Below are 26,255 nucleotides of genomic sequence, written 5' to 3' on the forward strand. Positions count from 1 at the left end.
AGTATCACCCCAGCGAGAAGACCACTTTACTTCCCTTTAAAGGCAAAACAGTCTTTACTACTTCCACCCCCGTCTACGTACTCAGTCAACACATCCAAAGCCACACCCAGCTGTTCTCCACTACAAAATAAGACCTCCCTTTGCCTTGACCGAGGGCACTCACCCCCCCGCAAGTTACACCATGGCGAGCCCCAACCTGAAGCGAGGAGCAGGTCATTTAGTGAGCCCAGCAGCTGATGCAAAGAAGGCGAAGGCCAATGGCAATATTACATCTTTTTTCGGCGCTCCCAAATCGAAGACAACGGCGATGACCGCTTCCAAACCTGCAGCCCCTGCACCTGTATCTTCGAGCTTCAATAAGCAAAAATGGGTGGCCTCCCTCACATCTGAGCAGAAGGAGCTTTTGCAGCTCGAGATTGACACACTGGACGAGAGTTGGCTGGCGCATTTGAAAGAGGAGATCATGAAGCCGGAGTTCCTTGCATTAAAACGCTTCCTTCGAAAAGAGAAGGAATCGGGAGTCAAAATCTTTCCGCCCGAGGAGGATGTTTACTCTTGGTGCGGACGCTCGAGTCTTTGTTTGGTATCGTATGCTGATTGAGTATATGCAGGTCCCGCCACACTCCCTTGCACAAAGTCAAGGTAGTTGTCATCGGCCAGGATCCATATCACAACCACAACCAGGCGCACGGTCTTGCATTCTCAGTTCGCCCTCCGACCCCGGCCCCCCCCTCTCTCGCCAACATTTACACTGGCATCAAGAATGATTACCCATCATTCAAACCGCCACCCAACAAAGGCGGTCTTCTCGTACCGTGGGCAGAGCGTGGCGTACTACTTCTGAATACATGCTTGACTGTCCGAGCACACCAAGCCGCAAGTCATTCGAACAAGGGCTGGGAGCGGCTGACGCAAAAGGCTATTGATGTCGTCACTCGCTTTCGGACTCGTGGCGTAGTTTTCCTTGCATGGGGCACCCCGGCAGGTAAGCGTATAACAACCGTCAACCGTGAGAGACATTGCATCCTGCAGTCTGTCCACCCCAGCCCACTGAGTGCTCATAGAGGCTTCGTAAGTAAACATTACACTGGAGGTTGACCGCAGCTGACTGTTATTCAGTTCAATAACCAGCACTTCAAGAAGTGCAATGAATGGCTTGCTGAAAGATACGGCCCAGATGAAATCATAGATTGGAGTCTGATTTCTTCCAAAGAGTCCTCTACAGCTCCTCTCTCAGTTGTTCAAAACTCTTCCGTCATCGTCAATCATCAACCACAAGATAGAAAAGCAGTGGTCGAAACGGCAAAGGACGCCGTCGTGACCAAAGGTTCAATGCAGCCAGTAGAAGATGATGATGAATTTGAGGATGACATCGATGCGCTCGAAGCTCTTGCGGCATCCGAGGACTCCTCCAAAAGTTTGGATGCTCGAGACTAGGGCGAATCACCCTTAACCCTTGATTCTCAACTACTTGCTAATAGCTCTATAATAGGGCTTTTGGGTTAGTGATTTCCAACGAGAATGCTCGGGTGTTGACTAGCTTCTTTAGTAGCATTTGGGGTTTTCTCTTTCTCCTTCTACGGTCTGGCAAATTTGAGTATGTATATTAGTCACATTTCTTTCGGTTTCGATACGGCATTTATGCAAATCGGGCAATTACATGGGGAATTAACAATATTCTCAATAAGAAAGTTGATGGTGGTTGTGGTACGGAAGGTATACCGTATACCGCATCTCGGTTTTGCGCGCCAAGAATCCTGCCTACTGAAGGGAAACCCAGTTCGCAAGCATCGTCTGATTCTTTGGAAACCTAGTATCACGGATAGCAGCATTGCGGTCAGCTCCCATTGGTCAACGCCCAGGCTCTTTCGCTCTTAATCGAGGGTGAAATTCTGTGATTTGTGTGAAAGCTGGTCAAGAAAGGGTATATACATATATATATGTATGTATCCTTACCAAATATTTCTAATGAATGTCGGAAAAAAGAAGAGCTATGTGAGCCCGGCGGAACGGCAGATCGTGGCGAGCACCTATATCTCCTTTGCAGTGTGTTATGGCGACTTTCTCGGGGGATAGCGGCAAATTGAAATACTTGAATCAGGTTGTGCTGCAAACTACGGGTTTAAAGGGCAGATAATTAAACAGGGTAATGTATTACTCAGGGTCACGCAAAGTAGGATAATCCGTATGAGACATTCAAATCATAGATTGCGCTAACAAACATCTGGAAATTACAACTCATCATGCTCCGGCTTCTCGGGGGCGACAGAGGGCTCAGCTTCGTCGGCCGCCTCAGAAGCATCGGCGCTCTCTTCGGCCTCCTCGACCTGAGCTCTCCATGAATCGACTCCGTACTTGCCATTATCTTTGACGAAGTTGGCGAGATCCTCCACGGTACGAGAGCCCGAGTACTCAACGGGGGTATCCTTGGATCCAGCAGGGAAGAGCTTAATCGTAGGGAATCCGGTGATAGAATCCGGGACGTCGTTGGCTGTGGCGTCAATTTTGGCAATGGTGACCTTGGAGTTGAACTCCTCGTTGTTGGCATATAGCTGCGCTAGCTCATCGTACTTGGGTGCAAGGCTAGGGACTATTAGCGAAATGTAACGGGCTTAAATAAGAACAAACTTACGCCTTGCAATGTCCGCACCACGGTGCGTAGAACTCAAGAAGAACATCCTTGTCGTTGTCAATGACGAGGTCCTTATACGAGTGGGCCACAACAACTGTGACAGGACCCTCCTGGGTTTCAGGGATTGGTTCAGACTTAATGCTGGGTTCGACCTTGCCGTCCAAAACATCCTGAATGAACGTTCCAATCTCCTTGACCGAAATCTCCTTGGATTGATCGTAGGGATATTTGGCGTTCGTGGCAGGGTCTTGGATGGCGAAAGCGGGGAACGTCTTAGGATCGAGGTTGAGGTTTCCGGCATGCGCACCGAAAGATTTGGCGTCGATGGTGGCAATGTTGATAGCACCCTTGTGCTGTTCAGCAACGGGCTTAAACTCTTCGGCGAACTTGGCGCGTTCTTCCTCAGTCTCGGCGAAAATGTAAGCGAGGGGAATGCCGGCCTAAACCAAGTTAGCTAGAAAGATAGAGGGAGAGTCTGCGAGAGATACATACTGTGATGTATCCTGAGTAGGTCTCTGGGCCAACCTCACCGACGAGAGGAGTGCTGGCAGTCTTCACCCAGCTGAGGAGGGCCTCAGAGTCAAGGGAGCCATCGTAGGCAGCCTTCTTCTCATCGAAGTCCTTGTAGAGAACAACTGAAGGCTGCTTGACACCTTCCGCGCTCGCAATAGCAGCGTCGTTGGTGGAAGCAAATAAATAGGTATCTCTCTGGCTTTCAGCGAAAGCTGAGTAAGCTTCAGATGACTCTCTGTCATCCTCAGCGAAATAGCCAACAATGACAACCTTATCGAGTGTCTTGAAATCTTCAAGGGTCTCCTCGGTGATGGCGGAAACAGCAGGAAGTGATTGCTTGACCATGTACGAAACGATACTATTGAAATTAGTATGTGATAGTGGAGTATCGGAATAATACCTACGCATCTGCCTGTCGAGCTCCTGTGTAAGGCTTCACGACTTCAGGGCCGCGGAAAACCTTGAGAGTCGGGTATCCCTCCACCCCTTGCTCCTTACACACCTCTTCCTCAACAGTGCAATCGACCTTGACGAGATGGATGTTCTTGGCTTTTAACTCGGTAGCAGCTTCTTCGTATTTTGGTGCAAGAGCCTTGCAGTGACCACACCACGGGGCAAAGAACTCTGCGAGAACCAGATCATGCTCAACAAGGAAGTCATTGAAGGTATCCTTGGTCAGCGAAATGACATCCGACGGTGTTTCAGCCTGAGCATCCGATGCGGAAACCACGGCGGAGGCTCCTAGGAGGCTCACAAGCCAGGGCGCGAAGGACCGCATTGTAAGGTAATAGGTGCAGCCGGCTGCAAATCGTCCTTGGCGGAAAGAGTTAGGGGTGTGGAAATGGTTGAGAATGAAGAAGTCAACCAAAGGAGGAGGGGGAGGATAAATAAATGTTAGAGCAGTTAAGCTTAGGTGGCCTGTTTAAAAAGACTGTATGTAGGGGGCTTGTCAATGAATGTATGGGGTGGAGTTGAGGCCAGTCTGTTCTTTCGGCTGTCGAGCTTCTGAGTGGCTGTCCGGCCTTTGCAAGGGGGGCCGCCCACATCATTCATGCCCAGGTGGATGCGCGCCTCTGCACATCCTTGTTTATTATTATTGCTCAATTATTATTATTGACTCGAGTTCATCTTGTCTTTGAACCTGGAGCCTATCGAGAGCGTTGCTTGTGTCGTATTTTATGGAGCCCTGGCAGGCTAGACCTAACCTTGGGCGGCGTCACGGAGTACCTGTGAGGACTACGGAGTAGTCTGCGCAATTATTGTTGGAGTGGATGCACTACGTTATTTAGGTAACGGATAAGATACCGAGTAGCTCTATGGTTCTACTGTACTCTGTCTTGACGTTATCATGATTAACGATGATACTCAGGTAACAATGTGCGTCCTTCAAGTAGGATGCTGGCCCGCAATACGTGTGCACAAGCTGCGATCGAGCTTCATTGCGCAAAAGTCCCATAATTATTGTCTTCTGCAGATGGATTTTCCTCCAGCCTGGCCAAAGTCAATGCGTCCCGCTTTCCACGATCCACGTCGACGAGAAGCATCAGCGGCAGTGGTAGAATGATGAGTACTGCAAGGAAGAAGAACGCTGGTCGAATTTCTCCATAGCGATCCGTTATGAAACCGACAATTGCCGGTCCAAATATACTAGACCCTTTATCCGTAATTGCGTAGAGCGAATAGAAAGATGCCTCGTATCCGGGGGGAATCAATTCTCCGAAGAAGCTTCGACAGTACGACGAAAGACCACCCATGACGATCCCATACACGACACCCAATGGGAACATTTCCCACGGCTGTTGCAGCCCTAGGTAGCCCAAGTTCTTGACAGCTGGGATAAATCCGAGCAAACCATAGAGCGGCACTAGTTCAAATAATAGGATACAAGCAATGATGGTCTGCGATGCGCGGAGGTTTAGCACTCGAGAGATGTAGCTCCATGAAAATGCTCCAAAGACCCCGGCAACCATTGTGATCACATTGATCATCCCTAGTGCAGCAGGCTCCATGTTCAACTGAGTTTTGGCGAAGAGAACGGCCGTCCCGCTGACCGTGGCAATTCCATCACTTAGCAGGAACCAAGATGCAAGAAATAACAAGATATCCTTCAAATGCCGTGTCCGCATTGCTGTTCGACCCAGAGACTTCCAAGCGTACGCTATGTAGCTAAACCAAGATCGATCATCTTGAGACGACAGTGGGGGGCCAGGACGTGGCCGGAGCCAGAATGCCGCAGGTATTGTAAAGATGAACCACCAGGATCCAATCAAAAAGAGGACGAGGCGTAATGAAAAGGTAGTTTGGTGAGTCTTAATGATAACAAGAATGCATATTCCCTGCAATAGAACGGCACTGATATAGCCGATGCCAATTCCATTGGAAGAGATTCGGGTAGATAGTGCCAATTCTCTCGATGTTTTAGGAGTCGAAAGTTCAGTTGCACCATTAACTTGGCCCGTTTGAAGTAGTGGCGTTCTTGAGCTGCTTTCATCAGTGTCCGTGTCGGTAAAATGGCCATCGTTTGGTGGAGTGTCCAGATCATTCTTGAGAGACGGATGGTGCCGGACTAACAAAGGTAAGAATGAGTTCAAAAGCACGAACGAAGCCCCAAGACATGTATTAGCCACAATGGCAAACAATCCGCTTAGCAGGTAAACATTAGGTGTGACCGGGAGAAACAGCATGGTGGATAAAGAACCAATTACCGCAAACGCTACAAGAAGTGTCTTCCGATAGCTTCCATGGTCGGCGGCGCCTGACATAGAAATAATCAACGTTGCCTGGAGCAAGACACTCACGGAGAAGGTGTACATTGCGAAGCTCGCAGTGTTGATCTCCATCCCGATAATGTGGATTACACACTGACTTGAACCTCCGGTGGCTGAAATATAGCCCCGGATACTGTGCGAGGTTTGCGGAGTTTTCCAGGTCGCAGTACATGGAGTTGTCTTATCAGAGAACAGAACACCATGCTCTCGTGCCATCTGCTCCAATGTGATAGGTAGAAAGGAGCCTAGGAAAGGTAAGATAAGAGGAGAAATGTCTACGCGAAAATTCTTACCCATGGCACACACTGTGAAAACCTCTGCAGCCCAGCCATAACTATACCAGCCGAGGAGTTCGTTTCTACTTGTTGGTCGAGTGTCATCACCTGGATATTGAGGACGAAGCATGATAGCCTCTTCGGGTTCGTCTTCCATCATATTGGAGTTGCGTAGGTTGATGTGGGAGTCAAGCTCGCATCACTGGTAGTTCTCCCTGTATATTACCGCGAACGTTAGTCTGGGTCTCAAGCTGGAGGGCGATAATGGGGAATATCACTCACTGTGGGCTGCAAGCTCCAATATTGCAGTGCTCTGTAACGCGAGCGTAGGTATATCCCACTATGTCTATGCTTCTAAGGCTGAAGACGGGGCTCTCGTAGTGAGAGTTGCTAGGCCCTGATAATGCATACAATTGTAAGAGTTGAGGGAGGCGGTGGCAGCTAGACAAACAGGAAAGAGAATGGTGCGAGTATAGATCAATTTAGTAGGGCTCCAGGCAGTGATGATAAGCTGTTGATATTAAATACACAGATAATGGAAGAGTGCAGCCAGTGATGAGGTGGAAGTGAAGATGGGGTAAGGTTGAGGCTCCGTCAGTAGCACTTCCGCCTGCACAGCCACAAACACTAGGCACTCAGGCATCAAGGCCCTTGATGATCGATCACATTCGCTGCAGCTCCCCAGCCACAGAAGGCTGATCCCGCATCTGCATCTGCATCACATCGCGCGCTGAATATCTTTGTTCTTCCATCGTTATTCCTGCGTTGTTGAATCGTCCACCCTTTTCTACAGGCTGGTAATCCTTGCTATGAGCTGAACTCTGTGATTGAACCGATCCACCTCACACCTATTGCTTTTAGGGTTTTGAGCAATCCCACTCTCTTACAACCTTGCTGTTTGGAGTCTTTCCACCAGCTTTTTCTGTCCTCATACCGCCCCAACCCAAACCATAGACGACGCTTGATCGCATACCATATACAGTGAAAGGTGCTGTGGCTTTCCATCGCGAAATCGAGCCATATTCCTACCTATCTGAGGCTATCCAGGCTTCCTCTATAACACACGGTTGACTGCGATCGCTTCGGTGATATATGGCACCAGAACAGTAATAAGACGATTCGTCGGCTTTCCTTCCAACTCTGGCGCGGTTTTTCCAAGACAGCAGCACCCGCGCCTAGTCGCTTGGTGTGTGCCGGTGCACAGGCGAACGGGGTGATCGAGTCCTATCCAACCCGAACATGCCAGGCGTTGTCATGGACCGCAATCAACAAGGTGGACGAGGACCGGACCTGCATGGCCATCAGAGTGGCATTCCATTTTCGGAGGAGTTATACAATGGATTGCGCACCAATGGAGTTCGACATGTTAGTTCAGAGCTCAGTCGGATAAAGGTTGCCGGTGAACCCCCCGAAATAGAGCACATAACTCAAGGCTTTTTCCCTTTTTCGAAATTAGTAAATCGCTCGGTACAGCAATGTTGGAATGACCTTGCGGATTTAGTTAATGAGCTTGCCGAAATACAGCTTCAAGATACCCCAGCGCCCGTCAAACAGTCCCCCGAAAATGTGCACAAAAAGCTCCGGGCTCTGGAATTCACCCAAGCTAAGCGTGGCGATTTCATCAAGCTTCTGGTATTATCTCAATGGAGTCGACAGGCTACCGATGTCAGTAAACTGATCGACATACAAAACTACATCCGAATCCAACACCAAGCCTACACAGGCGCTCTACAGACCATGGGTGATATGAAAAGGGACCTTGTTCGGGCACAGGTGGCCAACCCAGACCTCAAAACGGCTCTGGAAGTCCTGTCAAAAGGGGGGGTCACTTCAATGCCGGATGTAAGCTCTGTCCAAGTGAATCATGGTGCTTGTCTAACTCTAATCAATCTCTAGCTTGGTTACAAGTCTCCTAAGCCGCTGACACCAAAGTCGACCTTGAGAAAATTCCGCAAGATCAACAGAGTCATCAGCACGAGATTGACGCTTCACGAAAATACCACCCACCACTTCCAAACGTACAAGGTCCACGATGGCCGTGTCTCATTCGTAGTACCGAAGGAGTTTGAGCTTGACCTTTCCATCGGAGAAGAAGATATCACATCCCAGTTCTTCTTCGTCGATATCCGCTTCCTTTTCAAGCCATCGTCATCGATTCCTGCTGGTCGAATGTTTACCGAGCTGGATTTTAAAGTTAATGGTAAACTCCGCAACGAAGGCCTAACCGGATGTTTTGACTGGTTGCATAATCTGGCCCTGACAATGAAAATTAATATTCTGACTAGGCAAGCCACAGACCTGGCTAGAGGTCTTTGGTCTAGTGTCTTGCGCGTTGAGCTGTTACACCGGACGTTGGTCCTTCATTACTGGGCATCAAAACCCGGCACGAAGAGCTGGCTTGAGATTGGAATTCAATTCAGAAAGATCGGCGAATGGCCATCACTAGGTCTACGGTGGATGAGAGATGGGCAGCCGGTGGAATCACACAATCTCGAATTCGATACTGAGAACATATCTGTAGAATGTCTCCTCCGAAGTGTCATTGCCTCGCATATCTCACATATACTGTCCTCGGCATTTGGAAACATCAACGGGAAGCTCCTATACTCCGGTGGATCACTATCCTTGCGAGCTCATCTTTACCAATCTGAGCCAGCGGACTGTCATCTTTCCATTCAGCTTACGGCTTCTCGACGGCTTCGAGTTGCAATCGAGCCCATGTCAGGTACAGTGATACTAGCGGCTACGCCGAACCTATTTGAACGAGTGGACAGCGACCGTAATGTGGATCGACCGATCGTTGATGAATTAGTATCCCGTGTTGGAAGGCTCCGCTGTGCTGCCGCAATCGAGGAGGTGGAATCACAAGTGAAGATGCTTGGATTTGAGTCGATTAACCCTAGATATGCGAATATTGATACCCGACGCCTCTTTCCAACCAGCGTGCTTCGCTTCTCGTTCTTCTCGCACCGTTGCTGGAATCGAACCTGGTTACTTGCAGCAACTACGAGCATGGATGGAGACAGTTGGTGGGTTGTCAATGCTGCTGCTGCGACGGCCGATAGAGATAGAGCCTCAGCAGCTGCCACAGTCGTCTGTCCTGCGCTGTGGCCTCGTGGCCCTTCATCAGTCGCCGACCTGGGGCATTGCCTTGCGGGATTTTTGGCCATATACGCGAATGCGCGCTTTCTAGAAGACCTGCAACTTATCAAGATCTATCCATCTCTAGAGCAGCTCAAGTTCGGCTCTAGTCTTCAAGTACCAGACCTCAACATTCAATACGAGGCGACAAAATTACCACAGATGCTCCAGATCTCAGTGCCAGCTGGAATCAAGAAGAAGATATTTATCAGGGACACTCTTCGCTTACGGTTTTCTGGCTTTACCCGACACAAGAACGTCGCTGTAATGGTTGCGTACGGCAGGATTGGATATGCAATCAAGGCTGCTGTCAAGGATGACAACTTGGTCTTTCAAAAGACCGATAAGAATGAGCTACCATTCGCACTTCGCATGCTTAGCCCTCCAGGCCATCCTATCATTATAAATCTCTTCCAGAATCTTCAAAGACTCGAATATGTGCTATCTATTCATGAGACTCTTGTGGAAAAGAAAATGGCTCCGCGATCTCTTTCCTTATCACACATTGATTTTGCTTATGGGCCCGAGAAGAACCTGTTGGCGCGGATTGAAATCAATGAGAGCGACATTTCCTCGACGACTCGCTTGTTCCGTCTTCGCCTGGGCATCAAATTCGATTCCTCCAACCCGCATCGCAGGATTCAAAACTCCCTGGCGTCTGGCCTGAATCACCCCACTACCGATGCAGGTCTAGACAGCACAATAGATCTTCTACCATTTACGCTCCCTTTAATGCGCGCTTTCAATCGGCTCACGTCCGGCTGTGACGGTCTAAAAGTGCATGTCATCGTACGCAGCGCAAGGTCGTTCCAGATTCATTATCCTCTTGAAGGTTGGCGGTTCCAGCTGGTCGCTCACCAGCATCAGAACCAGCCTGTCTGGGTCCTCAAGGATGTCGTCAGAGGTACTGGAGAGCACAAGCTGCATGAAAGTCTGTACAATTCCAAGGGTACCGGCTGGAGGGGATTAGGCAACGGTGCTATCGCAGATGCATACCATGTTGGAAACCTCCTGGACGAGCTCGATAGGTGCCTAGCCTCAGTCAGAGCAGCTCCTGCCACGAAAGTGGATGCTCCAACTGCTCCAGCTGTCCAAGGCACACATCAGGCACAGAGCGCCGCGCTACAGAAGGCGGATGTCATTATGATCGATTAGTTACAGTCAGTTACACGCGCAAACAGAGCCTTTCTCTTCTATTTTCACTTTGGGCATATTACGGGCACTTGTACTCTTGCATTCAGCGGCCTTCGAGCGATTCTTGTGTTTATTATTAACCTTTGGAGCTTGGCTCACGTGTAATTTTACTTATACCTAGCAGTTCCTGAGCAGCTTTCAGACTGCTGCGCTATCTTATTTTAGGCCTCGAGGAAATGTTACAATAATGAAGATATGTTTACTTACTGGTTAGTTGACTACCTCGTACGCATATCCCTTAAGCAGCCGAGTACCCAATATTCCAGACTATGCAAAGAAGAAGTGTCTGCAAGCGATCAGGCTATGATTTTGGTCTCGATGGAGAAAGACCAATAAGAGTAGTTGGAAACGTCATTAGTTATTGTTCAGGTCGAACGTCTAGAAACGGTCCTTTTTCACCCGACCTCGATTCTTCAAGATATCATATTCAATCCATGTCATGGACGAAGAATCATTTTCCGGCAGAAATCTTCCGGGATTCATAACATGGCAGTTTTCATAAGTTACGCAGAATGGAGCAGTTTCGGGGTCCGCCACGACAAAAGCGGTAGGTAATGGATACAGTTGCAGAGAGGATGCATAGTCCCATAATACGGGCCGCATTGGTTGGGAAAATGGCGACATGGACCCTTGATCGAGTATTGTCTTGACAAGCTTTCTAGCCAAGCGCATGTCAGGAGTGGCTTGGTTGAAGATTTTACCTCTTTGTTGGCCTTCGGTAGGGATTTGACCTTCATTACCAGCAGCGCTACTTGACCCGTCATCGAGCTCGGTAGGATCAAGACCAACGTTTATGGCGTTGCGTCTCAGACGGCCGGAAATGTTGTCTCGGAGAATTGCAATGTCATGAACCGGCCCAAACAGTGACATGCGAGAAGGGTTCGTAGTCCAAACAGCTTCACCAGGAGGCTCGGAGTTCTGGTTTCGATCCAACTGAGAATTGGCAGTCGCGAACGCTCGTTTTATTCTGGAAGTAAAAAGATCTGGAACAGCATGGCGTGGGATTGCAGATGATGCGCCTTCTGAAAAAGCTGAAGACCAGGGATCATTGTCGCCCGGAACGAATATGAAGGTAGAGCGCTGTAGCAAGGAGGGAAAATCGGACAGTGTTAATGCAAGCATGTCGAAGCATTCCTTGTACTCAATACTCCCACCTTGACCCCCGCCGTTGATTATTGCTTTCTGAACAAAGTTTCCAAACAGGGCGAATACATCGGGACGGTCCTTTGAGGCGACTTCGCTGTATAGATTCAAAACTTTCCTTAGAGCGTCGAAAGTCTTTACATTGTCAAGGTTCACCTCTCCGATGAAGACAGCCTTGAGGTGCCGGGTTGAGTCTATTCCATCATGAGACTCTCGTAAGCACCTTGTCTGGACTTGTCTCATACGAGCGCCTTGAGCGCGCTCGCTTCCGACTCCCAGGAAGTCTACCCAGCCAAACCCTCCACTAGAGCTAATGTCCTGACTCTGCTCGTGGATATTCATGCCGAGCGAAGTATCTCGCCGCTCGCAAGGAGGTCCGCAGATGGAGATACCGACAAGTTTACCGCCTATCGCGCCACCAACCCCGGTGTTGCCGCCCAACGTGGAACCTCTGACATTCTCTTCCTCTTCATAGATCCCATCGACAAGCACAAACATTCCTGGGGTAAGCCAGGCACCATCCTCTGGGATCAGTCGGGCATGACTCAAATCCAACACGATACTTCCCGTTAAGTCCGTGAGAGACAATTCGCCCGTAGTGGAGGTTGAAAGCAATCCAAGGAGCAGATGAGATGTACCGCTTCTTCCAAGCAGATTAGCAACAGGTGTAAGTTTGTAGCATTGGGTTCTAGCGAATGAAGATGACGACCGTTGAAGGGAAGAGACAGAGACGGATGTCAAGGACACCTGAAACGATTCATTCCGCAACAGACGTTGGTGGACGATGTTATACCGGTCCCTGAAAAGAGTGGTTTTATGCGAAGGTTGAGGGAATAAAGAGGGCTTGACTCTCGTGGCCTCGAAATGTTTCTTGTCGGCATTGTATGTGAGCCGAGGAGTGTCGAATGCTTCGATTACTTTAAGCCAATGCCTGGGATGCACTCTTGTGTCGTCCGAGGCGTCCTGTTCCTGATCGTCCAATCTCGGTATCGTCAAACTGGATGGCTGTAAGCCGGGGATTTTGTCTGCGCTTGATGTTCGTAGAGATACATCCTTTGATGCGAGTTTTGGGTCAATCACCCTGCCACTGCTCATATTCCCCTCGAGGGTCTGTAGAATAGATTTCAAAGAAGCTCCTTTACCCTCTTCAACGATGACGCCGCCTCCCGCCTTTCTCCACGTCTTTGCTACTTCATCCAGAACGCGTTCTGCAAGACCTTCCTCGCGCCATCCCGAACCGCAGTTTTTGCCCACAAAGGCTGCTAGAGTCTGAAGAGCAGGCGATGACAGGGTCAAATTGTGCTTCCGGGTGAAGGTGCGGAATGCGACAGGTCGAAGGGTGGAAGGCGGGATCAAAATAGGAAGTATAGACGCCCTGATTGGCCCTGAATTGAGCTTGTTCGATCGTACAGGATGGGCCGGCGTTCCAAAGCCAGGGGAGGACGAGGGCACAGGGTCTAGATTCATCGTAGCTCGAAGATGTTGTTCGGTCTCATGCTTTTGAAACTCGTTCGCCTGAAAGATATTGTAATAACTGCTTCGCTTACGCTCAGCAAATTATGGTCAAGCATGAACCGACGTCTTTATAAGTATGTGGTGACTTCTAGACTTGCAACTCCTAGAAGTGTGTTTATGCCTTTGGGATGCAAAGATTCAGTCCAGAGCAAATCGGTACTCCGTAGTTTTATGCCGTTTCGGTGAGGGGACTGCAAATCTGCAACGCGTGGGATGAGCGCGCCACGCGCGTCCGAGCGCGAGCTCTCACAACCTTTTTTCCTTGTCAAACACTCACCTCGGCTCTGTCGAGTCTGTCCGCTTGACGAGTTAGCTCCACCAACTGTAGTTGAATTGTCACAATTACAACTTCAAACGAAGACCCGGTTTTGTTGGCTAAGCTTTTATCTTCGCTGTCTCTCAACCTCAATCTCAAACTTTCAACATTCATTTCAGCTCTTAATACTTATCCCGGACGAAATATGGACGCGCAAGGCACAAGCCATATCAGTACCTCGCAAAATCCGATTGCTAGGGATGCACGAGAACATTTAGAGTCTCTTATCAAACGCGCTGCGGCGAAAGACCTTATCAAGGACTACGCTGCCGCTGCAGAGCTTTACTCAGAAGCTACTGAAATTCAAGCGCAGCTAAACGGGGAGCTCTCACTTGACAACGCTGATCTATTATTCGCCTACGGGAAAGCTCTATACAACGTCGCTATAAGCAAGAGCGACGTACTTGGCTCCAAGGTGGCGGGAAAAAGCCAAACACAAAGGGATGCCAAACATCAGCCCTCGACTTCAGGTTCACCTGCAGTGCCCAAAAACCTCATTAAAGATGCTGTGTCCGCAGGCGCGGCGAACAAAGAGGCGAAAGCTCAGCAAGTACAGGTAGACGAAACCGAGCAAAGGCCGTATTTCCAGTTTACTGGAGATGAAAATTTTGAGACGGATTCGGATGAGGAGGATAGAGACCGTGCAGACGACGACAACGACGACGACGACGATGATTTTGCCAATGCCTTTGAAGTCCTTGACTTGGCCCGGATTCTCTACCATAAAAAACTGAGTGCTGTTGATGAACAAGCTGGGAAGGGCAAAACCACCGCTGTTGCTCCTGGTCCAAGAGACCTCCAAGAGCGCTTGGCGGATACATACGACCTACAAGCCGAGATTTCGCTCGAGGGCGAGCGTTTCACAGACGCAGTCGCGGACTTGCGTTCAGCACTCGCACTTAGGCAGTCTCTCTTTCCATCGGAAGATCCCTCCATCGCTGAGTGTCACTACAAACTCTCTCTCGCCCTGGAATTTGGGGCAGTAAAGCACGATAATGATCATCCGGGACCAGGCGCTAAATCTGCTGAAGTGGACGAAGAAATGAGGAAGGAATCGGTATCTCACATGGAGAAAGCTATCGAAAGCTGTCGCATCAGGATGTCTCAAGAACAAAAGAAGCTGGAAACCGATGGTTCATTAGACGAGGACAAGCGGACAGCTCTCAGGCGGAGAATAGCGAACGTAAAGGAGATCGTGGCTGACATGGAACAGAGAGTGAGTTCTCTCTTTAAGCCCTTACTATTTGACTATATTACTTGCTGACTCCATCTTAGCTGCTTGATCTACGGCGCCCGCCGGTTTCTATTGAAGCAGGCATTGATGAGCAAAGTGAAAGTATGCTCAAAGGTATCCTAGGGCAGATAATTGGCCAGTCCGCGAGCGAGCAACAGTCTTTACTAAACACCGCTACGAAGAATGCCACAGATCTTTCTGCCTTTGTGAAGCGGAAGCCGGCAGCCACCAGGTCACCGCAACAAACCGACGCTACTCAAAAGCGTCCAGCAGAAGGAAGAGAAGAGGCTGTGTCTAAAAAGGCTCGTGTGGAAGATACGGACAAGTCTGGTCTGTGATTTACTACATTGGATCTTTTTATCATTATACCCCCGGTACAGCAATAACACCCTTAATCTGAAATGTGCGCTCCTGTTGCTATACGCCTAGGTAGAGTACAGGGATGCGGATTATACTATAGCCACTGATGGTTTATAACCTGGAAACCCATCAGCACATCGGCCAAGCCATAAGTGGTGCTGTATCCATGCTTGGGTGCTCAGAGCGAACAATACAATAGCCATTGAGGCTGCCCCAGAGGAGTGAGAAGAAGAGATTTATCGAGACATGATACCTATTGTAGAAGGATTCCGGATCACTTTGCGGTTTCTTCGACGCACAGCCAACCCAGTGCTCCACATGCCACTAAACAGATCCTCACACTCCTCTTCGTCCTGGCTGTCAAATTCGATACCATCATATATGCCTTTCGGGAATTTTGCGTGCTGAGTTGAGTCGCCGAGTCCTTCTAAGTGCGCAGAGAATGCAGGGTCCCAGGCAGATGTTATCATGATCTTCTTGGTTTCCAGTATGAAGTTTCCAACTTTGTACCGCTGAGATTCCTCCTCCGTACTGACATATTTCCAACCGAGCACACTCCCGCAAAAGGCACAATCCATGTCGCTAACTGTATGTGCCCCAGTGACTAGATGACGGGATACAGGGCTTTGCAGTACTGTGTTTGGGAGCGACTCTCCTGGGTAAGATGTTGTATTGAGAGTAGATTCTGCGGATACCAGATAAGCCCGGCCGTGGCGACCAGTGAAGCCCTTGCTAATAATTTGGGTCGTCAAGCAAAGATGAGAGGAACATTTTGAGCATCGTATACCAGAGACATGGCCGTGGAGGTACTTCTTTTTGACAACTTCATCGAGTGGTGGTCGCAGTGGTGGAATGGGAGAAGAAGGTCTCTTCGCATTCTGCTTTTTGGTGTGAAATATCGATGGTGGCAGTAGAAACTTGGGAAACATGGGGAATTGCGACTTCTGCTAATCGATAGACTAGCGTGCAAGGCCTTTGGTCTTCGAGTATAACAGCAGAGAAGTGAAGCCACGAGGGTTATCTATTTTAATTTGTTGTTGAGTTGTACGTGGTGTGCCGAAGAGGAGCTCGGCGTTAATCGGCAGTATGTCCTTGGAGCCTCCCAACCAACTACTATTTATCCAAGTACCGGTACTGAGACATTCATTTCCGAGGAGGGAGTCCTAGGGTGACGTCATAAATAGGAGGGATGGAGATAAGATAACGGATTCCAGGTCCACGGGGGATTCATATTTCCAGGTACTAGGTACTCTGTCCACCAGTCCGGGTATGACTGATAATGAGAATTAATTGGACACTACTATCTACTAATTATATGTCAACTATGCTTACAGACATGAATACTGTGGAAAACTAGCACATAGCTTGCAAACAAATCAGCATATTTGAGACCAAGATTGAGAAGAGATAGTGCCTGGAGATCAAACGGGACGATTGTGCACTTGCCGAATACGAGAAACCGGTTGAATCAAATAGAAATACGCATCTGCAGTACCAAAAAAAGGATGATCAAACCTCAGCGCTCAAAAAGAGCCATCTGGTGCTGACTGTCATGCTGGAACGGTTGCCGGTAGCCCATGGATGCAAAGTTGTCAAGCCAAAACCGCACCACCCCAGGTTCCTGGTAAGTTCTAGTTCAGTACCACCTTGCGAACGAGGTACACAAGCAACAATTTGCGAGCAGTCAAAAGCCTGGACGCTGGCAAGTTCAAATAGGGCGATCAACCTATCATATACAGGTTTAGTAAAGCAATCCAAGGATACCAGATCCAGGTGCTATAGTTTAAAGAATAAGGGGATGAGAAATACGTACCCCGATTTTAAACCATGGCCAAGCGCGTTTTCGGTGAGGAACACAAATAGTGTTTGCTCACCGCTTGCATTTGTGACGAATCCTCGGTATATGGCGTCACTTGTATAATCAAGTACTTCGACCCATCTCTGGATCTGTGTTTCGCCGTAGCCGGGTTCATTCGGCTGGCTTCGGGACGCACCTATCCCCAGCAACTGCTGTCTAAGTAACCTCCTCTCACCAAGGAAAATCGTAGACAGTGTGTCACAGAAGAGCCTCTCACACTCTCCCGGGATGGTATGCGTTGCCTCCCCTTTGTGTTCCAGTAGATTGTTTACTGGGTAGCCGCTTCTCACCGCGGAAGCGACTGAGAAATCGGGGGGAGGACTTGTCTGGGCGGTTTTAGACCCTGAGGGGACCTCAGGGATACCACTGTACTCCTAGGAGAGCAAGATCGAACGTAAGTAAGTGGCGGATGACCATTGCTTATAAGGTACTCACCGGCCCCGCTCGTAGTGCAGTAATGAAAGCCATTGATTGCGGTAGCAGAGGCGCCAACACTGTAGCAGCTGGCGAGAACAGTTGTCTGAGGGTTCTTGTCTAGGAATCGTTGCAGATGATTGGAGGTACTACTGTTATTATCCATGAACCTAGCCATGGCGATTGTTGGCTTCGGAAAACGTAATCGACAGAAATGTTCGAGCGGAACGCAATAGAAAATAAAGTAATGAAGTGATGAAAGGGTAAAGTTATATCGATGCAAGCAGTTTTTATCAGAATTTCAGTGAAGTTCTCTTGATTGATATTCAGGAAATAAAGGTGAGAGTTGGAGGCCATGCTAAGGTTTCACGACGGATCATCTGACCAGGGGTTCGCTGCTGCCTTAAGGCATAAAGGCATTACTGATTTCTACCAGCTCTAGAGTCACGTGGTGCAACATTCGCAAATCCCTCTTCTACCCCGAGTACTACGCTAACGGTTAGGGTATCACAACACCTATCTCGGGGCCCAATGATTCGACAAAATAGCCGATCTTCGGAGACGCTAACTTCAAGAGGGTGATGAGTCTTGAATGGACCCGAGGACCAGCAGGTGCCCCCGTGCATTCTGGCTATCTACTAACTATGAGGTGCTTTTGAGGCACTGAGTCTGTCCGTTTATATTTAATATGGTTTAGCACGACTTTATACCGCCCAGGAGGGCTGGTAGACTAGCGAAAAGCCGAGACTAGCTGTAGTTTAGGTTTATAGGTACGGAGTACCTTCATCTTCTACCTATTGAGGGAGGGGACAATTCTCTCCGGGCGTTAGGCAATACCACCACCACCACTACTAATAGTTACTACTACAAGACATGTACGTAGTGGTTGAGTAGTTAGGCAATAGGCACACAATCTCAATAAGCAATTCAATAAGCCAGGTCATTCTGCGGCACAGAGACTCTGCTAGAACTGGCAATGCTATATACAAAGCTAAGAGTACACAGAAAGGTGATAGGCTGGAAGAGCAGAGCCACCGAGCTCTATCCTACAATGAAAATGGAACCCAGCCGACTCCGCGCAATGCTACCTAGGTAGATAGGTAGTTTTTGTGTGGCTGCCCGTCATGCGCCTCTACTCAAACCTCAAATTCAAGTTTAAACGACCTCAGAGCTCTCGGTAGTCGCTCGGCCTTATTCTTCGATGTCTGGCCTGATGTCGTTGGGGGTTCACAGGCTGGCGAAAATAAGGAGAATCCTCTTCCCTAGCGTAGGGGGTGCTGAATGCTGTGCGCTGCTGGTTAGAAAAATTTCCGGCGCCAACACTTTGTCCAAAGCCAGCATTCTGCGCCAAAGGCCCCGGCATTTGATTTATGGCGAACATGTTCAATGGTTGCTCGCCTGCATTAGGAAATGCGCCGGGTATCCCGAAACTGTTAGGAACCGCCCCGTTAGCACCGTTGTTATACATGCCAGCAGCAAGTGCATTGAAATTCATCATGTTCATCGGATTCCAGGTAGGATCCATATTGGACGGGAATACATTTCCGAGGGGCATGGCCATGGGATTAAAAAACCCCATGCCATCACCAGCAAAACCAGTTTCAGAAAAGGCCATCCCCGACCCTCCTGGTGCAGACATGAACCCGGGCATCCCAAAGGGCATTTGTTGATTCAACGACGATTGTTGGTTGTCATTTGAAACACTTTTTGTCTGTGATGGAACTGCCTGAGTCGACAATTGGCTATCGTCGGATTTTTGTTTCTTTAAAGCTGTTGGCTCACTGAAATTAGATTCCTCGGCCGGTCGTTTTTTGGAGCTGGCCGTTGTCGAATACAAATCGTCTTTCTTAGTAGTAGAAGCGGAGTCAGGAAGGGAAGGATCGTTGTCGGACTGGTTTTCCTGCAAGATCGAAGGCTTTTCCTTCTCTTTTTTCGAGTCTGCCTTGTCGGTCTCATAGACCTTTATCTTTGAAGCAACCTCATCATTGGCAGAAAGATTATCAAGGAGGACCCCCTCTGTACCACAGCCAGGGCATACAAAATCACTCTCAATCAATGCATTTGTAATACAGTCATTGCAGTAAGTCTTCTGACAGCATGGCGTTTTCGTGGGCTCTAAAAACATCCGCTTGTCAATTGGACATTCTAACCCGCGGGCCTGTAATTCCCTGCTCCGCTCTGCGGCAGCCGCTTCAGCTGCTGCTGCTGCATTGGCTTTGACCTTTTCTTGATACAATTCCCATGACGCTTGGTCGGGTTTGGTAATGATAAAATCACCATCAGCATTGACCATGACGCCGGTGTTACGCAAGTCCTCGCTGGAGCCATCGAGCATGAGTGACTCTGGCTTCTCAACCTTCGTCTGTAGGGAGCGAGGTATTCCTGTTGACCGCTTCACACGGTATTTTCCATCGAACTTCGGATCGTTATTTGTAGGACAAGCTTGGATCCAATGGCCTAAGATATCTGTTAGATTTGAAGTTGAGGCTGAGAAGAAGCTTATATGTATTGCTTTACCTTTCTCATGGCAGCGGTAACAAATGTATCCCGGTGGAGGCGGATGGTCTGGGACAGACACATTCTTGCCTCTACCGCGTCCAGCCATAACAGGTGTAGCACTAGAATGTTCATTAGTATCGTCCGTCTGTTTGTCCCTCTAGAGAGTGCTTACTTTGCCATTTCTTGCTGCTGTTCTTTCCACTGGTTGGCCTGTAGATTGAACAGGGCGCTGATTTTCTCCTCCTCGGTTTGAGCATTATTCAGTTCATTCACGCCGTTGCTGATCGGTTGAAAACTGGGAGCCGATCGATTCAGCGTAGGTTGGTCGGAACGAGGTGCATTTCGGGCATTCACAGGCATCTTACCAGATACATACCGAGCAGCACCGCCCTTCCCCGGGCGGGAAGCAGGAAGTCTTCGAGCAATGACAGAGGTGGAGCGCGGTATAACACTAGTATCATCGTCGTATTCTAGTTCGGTCATCGTTAGCCTCCTCGATCAGGGCCCATAGCACGGCGTGATCAGCAGTCGAAGGAATGATCTTACCTTCTTTAGTATCTTCGTTATAGATCGAGAGCTCAAAATCAGTCCCGTCACCCAGTCTACTTTGATTGATGATTTCTCGCTTCAGCTCGAAGACAGAGATACCGGTGCCATCAAAAGTGACCCTTGAGGGTTCTCTTTGAGACTTGAACTTGAAGTGAACAGAGGATGACATTGTATTGAATTGAGGGTCCAATGAATGCGTTTGTGAATGTACTTAGATCAAGTTTGAGTGGATCTACCACTTCGACAAATCGGGGATACAAGAGTAGGTAGGTTGAAGATGCAAAGATAATGTAGGCAATGCGAAAGGTAAGACAGCACGTAGGGGTCGTGAGAGGCAATAAACAAACTTTCAATGGGCCTTCAATACCGAGGTCTCAAAGTTATCGATTCGATATTGCTTGGATCTATAAGTTGAAAACTGTTGCGCTGATGGGGCCACGCAGGGTTTTGAAATCAGGGCATACAAACAAGATTAACCTCAACTGCTGCTAAAGCAATAGGGGAGATCCAAATTCGAGCATAACAAGGTGATGGTGAAGTGTAGAGACCTTCGAGACTTTTAACAGAGCATCGATTCAAACAGAGCTTCCCAATCTGGCTGAGAATGTTTGTATCTTGAGGTGGTGTGTAGCAGCGTGTACGAAGGTACGTTTCGCACGACTAGCCGAGCGGAGCGCGGGGCTCTTAAGTAACAGGGAATACAAAGGCGTAGGGGTCGAAACCTGGTGAAAGGGGCCTGAGACGATTGCGCTGCTGAGTGAAGAATATGACAAAGGGTGAGAGTAGAGTCACTTTGCCACGGGATACCCACCGGCCAGTGGTGTCGATAATGTAGGTTTCAGAACTCGAGTGATTCAGTTTCAGCCTGCTAGATGGAGAGGGCAAGGCTTGACAGTTGACTCTGGTAGGATGAGGTTGCGGATGCAAACGTGAGTGGCAACTGCTGTGGTCCTCCAGTGTGGATCAGTTATATCACATGACTTTGATAGGTACCTAAGGCTTTAGCCAAAAGAGAAAACATACGACATACACTGCTGTTGCGGCCAAGCTAATAACTGCGACACTGGGAACAAAAGCTCCTGCGTTATGAGATTCGGTCCCAGCACTCCCTACGTTTTGAGTCATCTACTATATACAAAATTCGCACAGTCTCGATCGACATTGACTGCCAGTGCTCCTGGCCGACATCGCTTCGCTGCGCGGAGAAAGGTTCTTGACTCGGCAGTCAGGTATGAGTCAGCGTTTCTTTCCCACTTCGGTGGGGTTGACAAGACCTCGGGAGGTATCATGCCTCCCGAATCTCAGAGATATCAAGCCATTGAAATATTTTTTTTCGCGTCCCATTGAACTTTAGCAACAGGTCATATAACCTCGACGGACTGGGAATCAGCATTGCCTAGGATGCCTACAGTCCATTTGCTTGACTATGTTGCTGGTAACGTGCGGTCTCTGGTAAATGCGATAAATAAGGTCGGATATGAAGTCGAATGGGTCAGGTCGCCCAGCGATCTGAAGAATGTCGAGGTAAGTTTCTGCGGTGATTAATTGATTATAATGATAGCAATCAATATCATTGCTAACGCGTAGCTCCTAGAATCTAATTCTTCCCGGAGTTGGCCACTTTGGCCATTGTCTTTCACAACTTTCGAGAGGCGGTTACCTGCAGCCGATAAGGGAGCATATAAACTCTGGGAAACCCTTCATGGGTATCTGTGTTGGCATACAGGCACTTTTCGAAGGTTCTGAAGAAGACCCCGACGTTGCTGGTCTTGGTGTGGTACCAGTGCGTATGCAAAAGTTCAATGCAGAAACCAAAAGTGTGCCTCATATTGGTTGGAACTCGGCAACAAATACCCGTGTCGGCTCATCAGGAGACCAGAGCTTCTGTGGACTGAATCCGAGTAGCAAGTACTACTACGTTCATTCATATGCAGCGTTGTACCAGCCAGACGTCCTTGAACGAGATGGTTGGTTAGTGGCTACAGCTACCTATGGGGAGGAGAAGTTCATCGGCGCGATTGCTCGAGATAATATTTTTGCGACCCAATTTCATCCTGAGAAAAGTGGGCAGGCTGGTCTACGCACCCTTCGCGCTTTTCTAGAGGGCACAAAATTGCACACTCTGACCCCGGAGATTTCGATACCCACGAAAGAGAAGACCGGCTTAACTCGAAGAATCATCGCATGCCTCGACGTCCGAACGAACGATGCTGGCGATCTGGTTGTGACAAAAGGCGATCAATATGATGTTCGGGAAAAAGGTGATATGGAAACAGGAGGTCAAGTAAGGAACCTAGGAAAGCCTGTTGATATGGCTAGGAAATATTACGAGCAGGGAGCGGATGAGGTGACCTTCCTCAACATCACTTCGTTCAGAAACTGCCCTGTAGCTGATCTCCCGATGCTTGAAATTTTGAGGAGAACGTCTGAGACAGTATTTGTGCCTTTGACCATCGGCGGTGGAATTAGGGACACTGTGGATACAGACGGGACCTATATTCCCGCTTTGGATGTGGCAACAATGTACTTCAAGTCTGGAGCCGACAAAGTCAGCATCGGTTCAGACGCTGTTATTGCTGCAGAGGAATATTATGAGGCCGGTGAAGTGTTGTCAGGGAAAACCGCCATAGAGACTATCTCAAAGGCCTATGGAAACCAGGCCGTGGTTGTTAGCGTCGATCCGAAACGCGTTTACGTAAACTCGCCGGAGGATACGAAACACCACACTCTTGAAACGGGATATCCTGATGCCGCAGGGCAAACCTTCTGTTGGTACCAGTGTACCATAAAGGGAGGTAGAGAGACCCGGGACATGGACGTCTGCCAATTGGCGAAAGCCGTTGAAGCCATGGGTGCTGGGGAAATTCTACTAAACTGCATCGACAAGGATGGAAGCAACAGTGGTTTCGATCTCGAGCTGATCAATCACGTCAAATCTGCAGTCACAATTCCTGTGATCGCTTCGAGTGGCGCTGGTATACCAAAGCACTTTGAGGAAGTTTTCGATAAAACGACAACGGACGCGGCATTAGGAGCCGGCATGGTTCGTATACATCCTCAATTCCATTTCGCTTCAGTCATGCTAATTAGAATACAGTTCCATCGTGGTGAATATACAGTGGGTGATGTCAAGAATTACCTTGATGAAAAAGGTTTCCTCGTTCGAAAAATTGAGGTTGATGGTGCCTGCTGAGTCACTGCCGGAGAATTGTACAAAACCATAGCATCACAATGTAGTGTTATATATAGCGAAATAGACCGTGTGAGACCTGTACTCGTATGTAAAGATGTGATGTGATATACATATTCACATAATCTAGCAACATGCACATGCACTGACTGGTATGGGTTATTTCATAATAGGCCTTAAATGCTGTAGTTGATTACCCCTGAGACTGCCATGTCCTCGTTTTAGCAATCCTGCTGCATCACATCACTATTTCTAATGTTGTATTTCTGTAATATTGGAGCAAGTATCGCGGGCCATGCAGATTAGAGTGACCTCGGTATGTTTTAACAATTCGAGCGCAGTATATACATTATTTCTTGGTTGTATCTTCCTTTGGCCGGATATTTACCCTTGTCGTTTTGCTGAATTTACTACTTGGCCGTCTATGTCCACCGTGATGTCTGCCGGGTGTTTCTGGCAGGAATGCTCCAGGGGTCAATTTTTGGGAGGCATACCGATCACTTAGATATACCAAGGATTGTACCCTAGCGGGTTTCTAGTCATTCCAGGTAGATCAACCCATTTCGAGGCTATGAAAGTTAGAATTCAACTGCGCACGAGATAAACAGACGCCTTACCGGTGAGAATTGCCGCAGGCGTATTCCAGCTGCTTTAAGGATCGCCGCGCTCTGAACATATTAGGCCAAATCCTGTGCCAACATGTAAAGAGTTCACGTACATCACTATCCATGTTATAGCCTTGCGAGTATACAACCTCCGAAATCCCTACCTGCGCAATTTTGACTGTACAAGTCAAACAGGGGCATCTTCTCAGTGTAATGCAATATGTCAGCGCCTTGCTAGGCCAGGAAGACTAGTAAAGACCCTTACGTATCGCAGTATAAAATTGCACCTTCCCGTATGCGTTCTCTGCCGGCCTCTAATAGAGCATTTTCTTCGGCGTGCAAACAAAGACATGTAGAAAGGCCCACCCCGCCTCTGTCACCACGATTGCATCTCGGGCCTATTATATAGTGAGCAGGTCATGATAGTAACTGTTTGGAGGTGTCATACATCCACCCTCGTTGCAATTTCTTAGGTGCCGTGGTGTTCCATTATAACCAGTACTGATCACGCGGTGTTCCCTAACAAGTACACAGCCCACTCGTCTTTTCATGCAGTTACTACGCTGTGCTGCAAGCGATGCCAATTCCATGAAATACTGGTCCCACTTGGGACGTAGACGTTGCTCATCAGCTAAATCAAGCGCCTCGAGGGCAGCATGCAATTCATCGAGCGAGGATGACGAGTTAAACAGTCGGACTTGCGCTCGATCGGTGAAAAAAGCACGACCGGTATCCTTGGCGTACAGTTGCTCGTCATTCCAGAGAATAAAATCCTCTAGTTGCGGAGGTTCAAGTTGTTTTCTTCGACATCTAGTGTTGTATTAGCCGTGCTCTCGGATACTAATCTGTAACTTGCTACAAGTGGGGGGCTGACCTTTCTACAAAGCGTTTCCACCGCAAACTGATTGGAGCATCAACACTCACTAATAGAACAAATGGACGCAGCAGAAAACGATCGAGTGTGGAAGCATCCCATGTGTGTGTGGTTACCCAATGTTCTTGCCAACTCTTTGTTGCAAAATCAAGAAGCGACTCGGCCGTTTCGAATTCTAGTCGTGAAGCTTGATCAACGGATTTATCCGTAAATTCAGAGCCATGCAGTCGAGGATCATCGACCGCCTGGTGTAGGCGGCTGGGTTTCAATTCGAGGAGTCGGAAGTTTTGGCGTTTAATTAAATACTCTGCCACAGCATGCTTCCCCGCACAAGTGCCTGGGGATAATCAATTCTGTTAGTGCCGTTCATGATTCAGCTCGGCTCAGGAGTCAGGATTGCTCTGAATTACCGACCTCCACATAGACCAATAAGCATTGTGCCCTTGCGGTAGCTGGTCGATATTGTTTAGTGATTAGCAGACAGCGAATAGTCGGGTTTGAAGCAAGAAGGAAAAGTTCTGAGGACGTTGGGAAAGGGTTACGTTCTCCTATTGCACGGATGCACTTTATATGTGCTGCAGTTCAAGAGAAGGGAATAAAGCAGAAAATCAATAATACCATTCATCTGACGGCTGAGCTGGGGCCTGGCTGACCTTACGGCGGAGTACTGGTAGGGACCGTAGGGTTATCAAAATTTAGCGGGGAGCTCTGCGCCTTTACGTATCTACTCCGTAGTCCGTAGGTACCTGATCAAACAAGTCCCCGCCTTGCTTCTCTGAACCGGAGGGTGCCAGTGGATATATGCGACCCAGCACAGACTCGGGGCAGATACCTGAAGGTCTTCTTGTTGTCCAGCTGAGCCCGAAGTCAAGGATTGATCACACTAGTCGATTCTATCTCTGGAAGGTAGTTAAGTGAGCAAGGTCGTGAGAGAGCATGGGCTCATGACCTGGGTCACGGTACTTAGCTTAGCATGTGACGTACGGTAGTTACACCAGCCTCTCAAGTACCATGTAGTAATTTGATCGCCTACGTCCCGACGTAAACCATCTTAGCCCGCCGCGACCAAGGCTTCCATTCCATTGTTAAGGCTATATCATTCGAGCCGAGGAAGTCCATCTACATACGGCAGAGATAATAAGATCGAACCGCGGAGCTTTCTTGAGAGCTGCCAT

The 26,255-nt window shown here is 48.6% G+C and overlaps 10 protein-coding genes across 10 annotated transcripts; 3 read left to right on the forward strand and 7 right to left on the reverse strand.

Moving 5' to 3' along the window:
- Position 1: 1 nt before the first annotated feature.
- Positions 2-2,013, forward strand: BJY04DRAFT_180792 (uracil-DNA glycosylase). The gene is made up of 3 exons (XM_073710115.1): positions 2-558; positions 612-1,071; positions 1,120-2,013. The coding sequence occupies exons 1-3, from the start codon at positions 182-184 to the stop codon at positions 1,435-1,437; spliced, it is 1,155 nt and encodes a 384-aa protein (XP_073575188.1). The 5' UTR covers positions 2-181; the 3' UTR covers positions 1,438-2,013.
- Positions 2,014-2,134: 121 nt separating this feature from the next.
- On the reverse strand, positions 2,135-4,108 carry pdiA (protein disulfide isomerase PDI1). The gene is made up of 4 exons (XM_073708804.1): positions 3,550-4,108; positions 3,125-3,503; positions 2,633-3,072; positions 2,135-2,583 (listed from the first exon to the last, which is right to left on the reverse strand). The coding sequence occupies exons 1-4, from the start codon at positions 3,921-3,923 to the stop codon at positions 2,232-2,234; spliced, it is 1,545 nt and encodes a 514-aa protein (XP_073575189.1). The 5' UTR covers positions 3,924-4,108; the 3' UTR covers positions 2,135-2,231.
- A 378-nt stretch (positions 4,109-4,486) lies between these two features.
- Positions 4,487-6,540, reverse strand: BJY04DRAFT_146962 (MFS transporter). The gene is made up of 2 exons (XM_073708805.1): positions 6,471-6,540; positions 4,487-6,403 (listed from the first exon to the last, which is right to left on the reverse strand). The coding sequence occupies exon 2, from the start codon at positions 6,346-6,348 to the stop codon at positions 4,582-4,584; it is 1,767 nt and encodes a 588-aa protein (XP_073575190.1). The 5' UTR covers positions 6,349-6,403; positions 6,471-6,540; the 3' UTR covers positions 4,487-4,581.
- A 770-nt stretch (positions 6,541-7,310) lies between these two features.
- BJY04DRAFT_146983 (mediator of RNA polymerase II transcription subunit 14) lies at positions 7,311-10,738 on the forward strand. Its single transcript, XM_073708806.1, has 2 exons — positions 7,311-8,030; positions 8,085-10,738. Exons 1-2 carry the CDS (start codon positions 7,428-7,430, stop codon positions 10,482-10,484), a joined length of 3,003 nt encoding a protein of 1,000 aa, XP_073575191.1. The 5' UTR covers positions 7,311-7,427; the 3' UTR covers positions 10,485-10,738.
- Positions 10,739-10,901: 163 nt separating this feature from the next.
- Positions 10,902-14,767, reverse strand: BJY04DRAFT_205514 (DNA polymerase epsilon noncatalytic subunit; the record flags this gene model as incomplete). The annotated part of the gene is made up of 2 exons (XM_073713605.1): positions 10,902-13,123; positions 14,755-14,767. 2 exons carry the CDS (start codon positions 14,765-14,767, stop codon positions 10,902-10,904), a joined length of 2,235 nt encoding a protein of 744 aa, XP_073575192.1.
- A 277-nt stretch (positions 14,768-15,044) lies between these two features.
- On the reverse strand, positions 15,045-16,204 carry BJY04DRAFT_146997 (yippee/mis18 family protein). Its single transcript, XM_073708807.1, has one exon. The coding sequence runs from the start codon at positions 16,018-16,020 to the stop codon at positions 15,328-15,330; it is 693 nt and encodes a 230-aa protein (XP_073575193.1). The 5' UTR covers positions 16,021-16,204; the 3' UTR covers positions 15,045-15,327.
- Positions 16,205-16,246: 42 nt separating this feature from the next.
- On the reverse strand, positions 16,247-17,731 carry BJY04DRAFT_180800 (ornithine decarboxylase antizyme). Its single transcript, XM_073710116.1, has 3 exons — positions 17,385-17,731; positions 16,905-17,323; positions 16,247-16,817 (listed from the first exon to the last, which is right to left on the reverse strand). The coding sequence occupies exons 1-3, from the start codon at positions 17,415-17,417 to the stop codon at positions 16,601-16,603; spliced, it is 669 nt and encodes a 222-aa protein (XP_073575194.1). The 5' UTR covers positions 17,418-17,731; the 3' UTR covers positions 16,247-16,600.
- A 514-nt stretch (positions 17,732-18,245) lies between these two features.
- On the reverse strand, positions 18,246-21,326 carry BJY04DRAFT_180803 (cleavage polyadenylation factor subunit MPE1). Its single transcript, XM_073710117.1, has 3 exons — positions 20,409-21,326; positions 20,035-20,332; positions 18,246-19,981 (listed from the first exon to the last, which is right to left on the reverse strand). Exons 1-3 carry the CDS (start codon positions 20,578-20,580, stop codon positions 18,529-18,531), a joined length of 1,923 nt encoding a protein of 640 aa, XP_073575195.1. The 5' UTR covers positions 20,581-21,326; the 3' UTR covers positions 18,246-18,528.
- A 126-nt stretch (positions 21,327-21,452) lies between these two features.
- BJY04DRAFT_180806 (imidazoleglycerol-phosphate synthase) lies at positions 21,453-23,797 on the forward strand. The gene is made up of 3 exons (XM_073710118.1): positions 21,453-21,935; positions 22,006-23,454; positions 23,509-23,797. Exons 1-3 carry the CDS (start codon positions 21,813-21,815, stop codon positions 23,602-23,604), a joined length of 1,668 nt encoding a protein of 555 aa, XP_073575196.1. The 5' UTR covers positions 21,453-21,812; the 3' UTR covers positions 23,605-23,797.
- Positions 23,798-23,858: 61 nt separating this feature from the next.
- On the reverse strand, positions 23,859-26,029 carry BJY04DRAFT_180812 (deoxycytidine monophosphate deaminase). The gene is made up of 7 exons (XM_073710119.1): positions 25,495-26,029; positions 25,081-25,417; positions 24,655-25,016; positions 24,472-24,604; positions 24,320-24,407; positions 24,219-24,269; positions 23,859-24,170 (listed from the first exon to the last, which is right to left on the reverse strand). The coding sequence occupies exons 1-7, from the start codon at positions 25,514-25,516 to the stop codon at positions 24,141-24,143; spliced, it is 1,023 nt and encodes a 340-aa protein (XP_073575197.1). The 5' UTR covers positions 25,517-26,029; the 3' UTR covers positions 23,859-24,140.
- Positions 26,030-26,255: the final 226 nt, after the last annotated feature.

This window comes from Aspergillus karnatakaensis (genome assembly GCF_047715665.1).
Source record: "Aspergillus karnatakaensis strain CBS 102800 unplaced genomic scaffold BJY04scaffold_7, whole genome shotgun sequence".
NCBI classification, from domain to species: domain Eukaryota; kingdom Fungi; phylum Ascomycota; class Eurotiomycetes; order Eurotiales; family Aspergillaceae; genus Aspergillus; species Aspergillus karnatakaensis.

Coding starts and splice junctions, on each gene's coding strand:
- BJY04DRAFT_146983 (XM_073708806.1), top strand. CDS start 7,428: ATGCCAGGCGTTGTCATGGACCGCAATCAACAAGGTGGACGAGGACCG. Junction 8,031..8,084: donor GGGTCACTTCAATGCCGGAT/GTAAGCTCTGTC, acceptor ATCAATCTCTAG/CTTGGTTACAAGTCTCCTAA.
- BJY04DRAFT_180800 (XM_073710116.1), bottom strand. CDS start 17,417: ATGGCTTTCATTACTGCACTACGAGCGGGGCCG. Junction 17,324..17,384: donor CTGCACTACGAGCGGGGCCG/GTGAGTACCTTA, acceptor TTGCTCTCCTAG/GAGTACAGTGGTATCCCTGA. Junction 16,818..16,904: donor GGCCATGGTTTAAAATCGGG/GTACGTATTTCT, acceptor TGTATATGATAG/GTTGATCGCCCTATTTGAAC.
- BJY04DRAFT_180812 (XM_073710119.1), bottom strand. CDS start 25,516: ATGCTTATTGGTCTATGTGGAG. Junction 25,418..25,494: donor GCTTATTGGTCTATGTGGAG/GTCGGTAATTCA, acceptor GATTATCCCCAG/GCACTTGTGCGGGGAAGCAT. Junction 24,605..24,654: donor AAATTGCAACGAGGGTGGAT/GTATGACACCTC, acceptor ACTATATAATAG/GCCCGAGATGCAATCGTGGT.
- BJY04DRAFT_146962 (XM_073708805.1), bottom strand. CDS start 6,348: ATGATGGAAGACGAACCCGAAGAGGCTATCATGCTTCGTCCTCAATAT.
- BJY04DRAFT_180806 (XM_073710118.1), top strand. CDS start 21,813: ATGCCTACAGTCCATTTGCTTGACTATGTTGCTGGTAACGTGCGGTCT. Junction 21,936..22,005: donor GCGATCTGAAGAATGTCGAG/GTAAGTTTCTGC, acceptor CGTAGCTCCTAG/AATCTAATTCTTCCCGGAGT. Junction 23,455..23,508: donor CGGCATTAGGAGCCGGCATG/GTTCGTATACAT, acceptor ATTAGAATACAG/TTCCATCGTGGTGAATATAC.
- pdiA (XM_073708804.1), bottom strand. CDS start 3,923: ATGCGGTCCTTCGCGCCCTGGCTTGTGAGCCTCCTAGGAGCCTCCGCC. Junction 3,073..3,124: donor CCTACTCAGGATACATCACA/GTATGTATCTCT, acceptor AACTTGGTTTAG/GCCGGCATTCCCCTCGCTTA. Junction 2,584..2,632: donor TGGTGCGGACATTGCAAGGC/GTAAGTTTGTTC, acceptor AATAGTCCCTAG/CCTTGCACCCAAGTACGATG.
- BJY04DRAFT_180792 (XM_073710115.1), top strand. CDS start 182: ATGGCGAGCCCCAACCTGAAGCGAGGAGCAGGTCATTTAGTGAGCCCA. Junction 559..611: donor GAGGAGGATGTTTACTCTTG/GTGCGGACGCTC, acceptor GAGTATATGCAG/GTCCCGCCACACTCCCTTGC. Junction 1,072..1,119: donor TGAGTGCTCATAGAGGCTTC/GTAAGTAAACAT, acceptor ACTGTTATTCAG/TTCAATAACCAGCACTTCAA.
- BJY04DRAFT_146997 (XM_073708807.1), bottom strand. CDS start 16,020: ATGTTTCCCAAGTTTCTACTGCCACCATCGATATTTCACACCAAAAAG.
- BJY04DRAFT_180803 (XM_073710117.1), bottom strand. CDS start 20,580: ATGTCATCCTCTGTTCACTTCAAGTTCAAGTCTCAAAGAGAACCCTCA. Junction 20,333..20,408: donor TAACGAAGATACTAAAGAAG/GTAAGATCATTC, acceptor TGACCGAACTAG/AATACGACGATGATACTAGT. Junction 19,982..20,034: donor CAGCAGCAAGAAATGGCAAA/GTAAGCACTCTC, acceptor TGAACATTCTAG/TGCTACACCTGTTATGGCTG.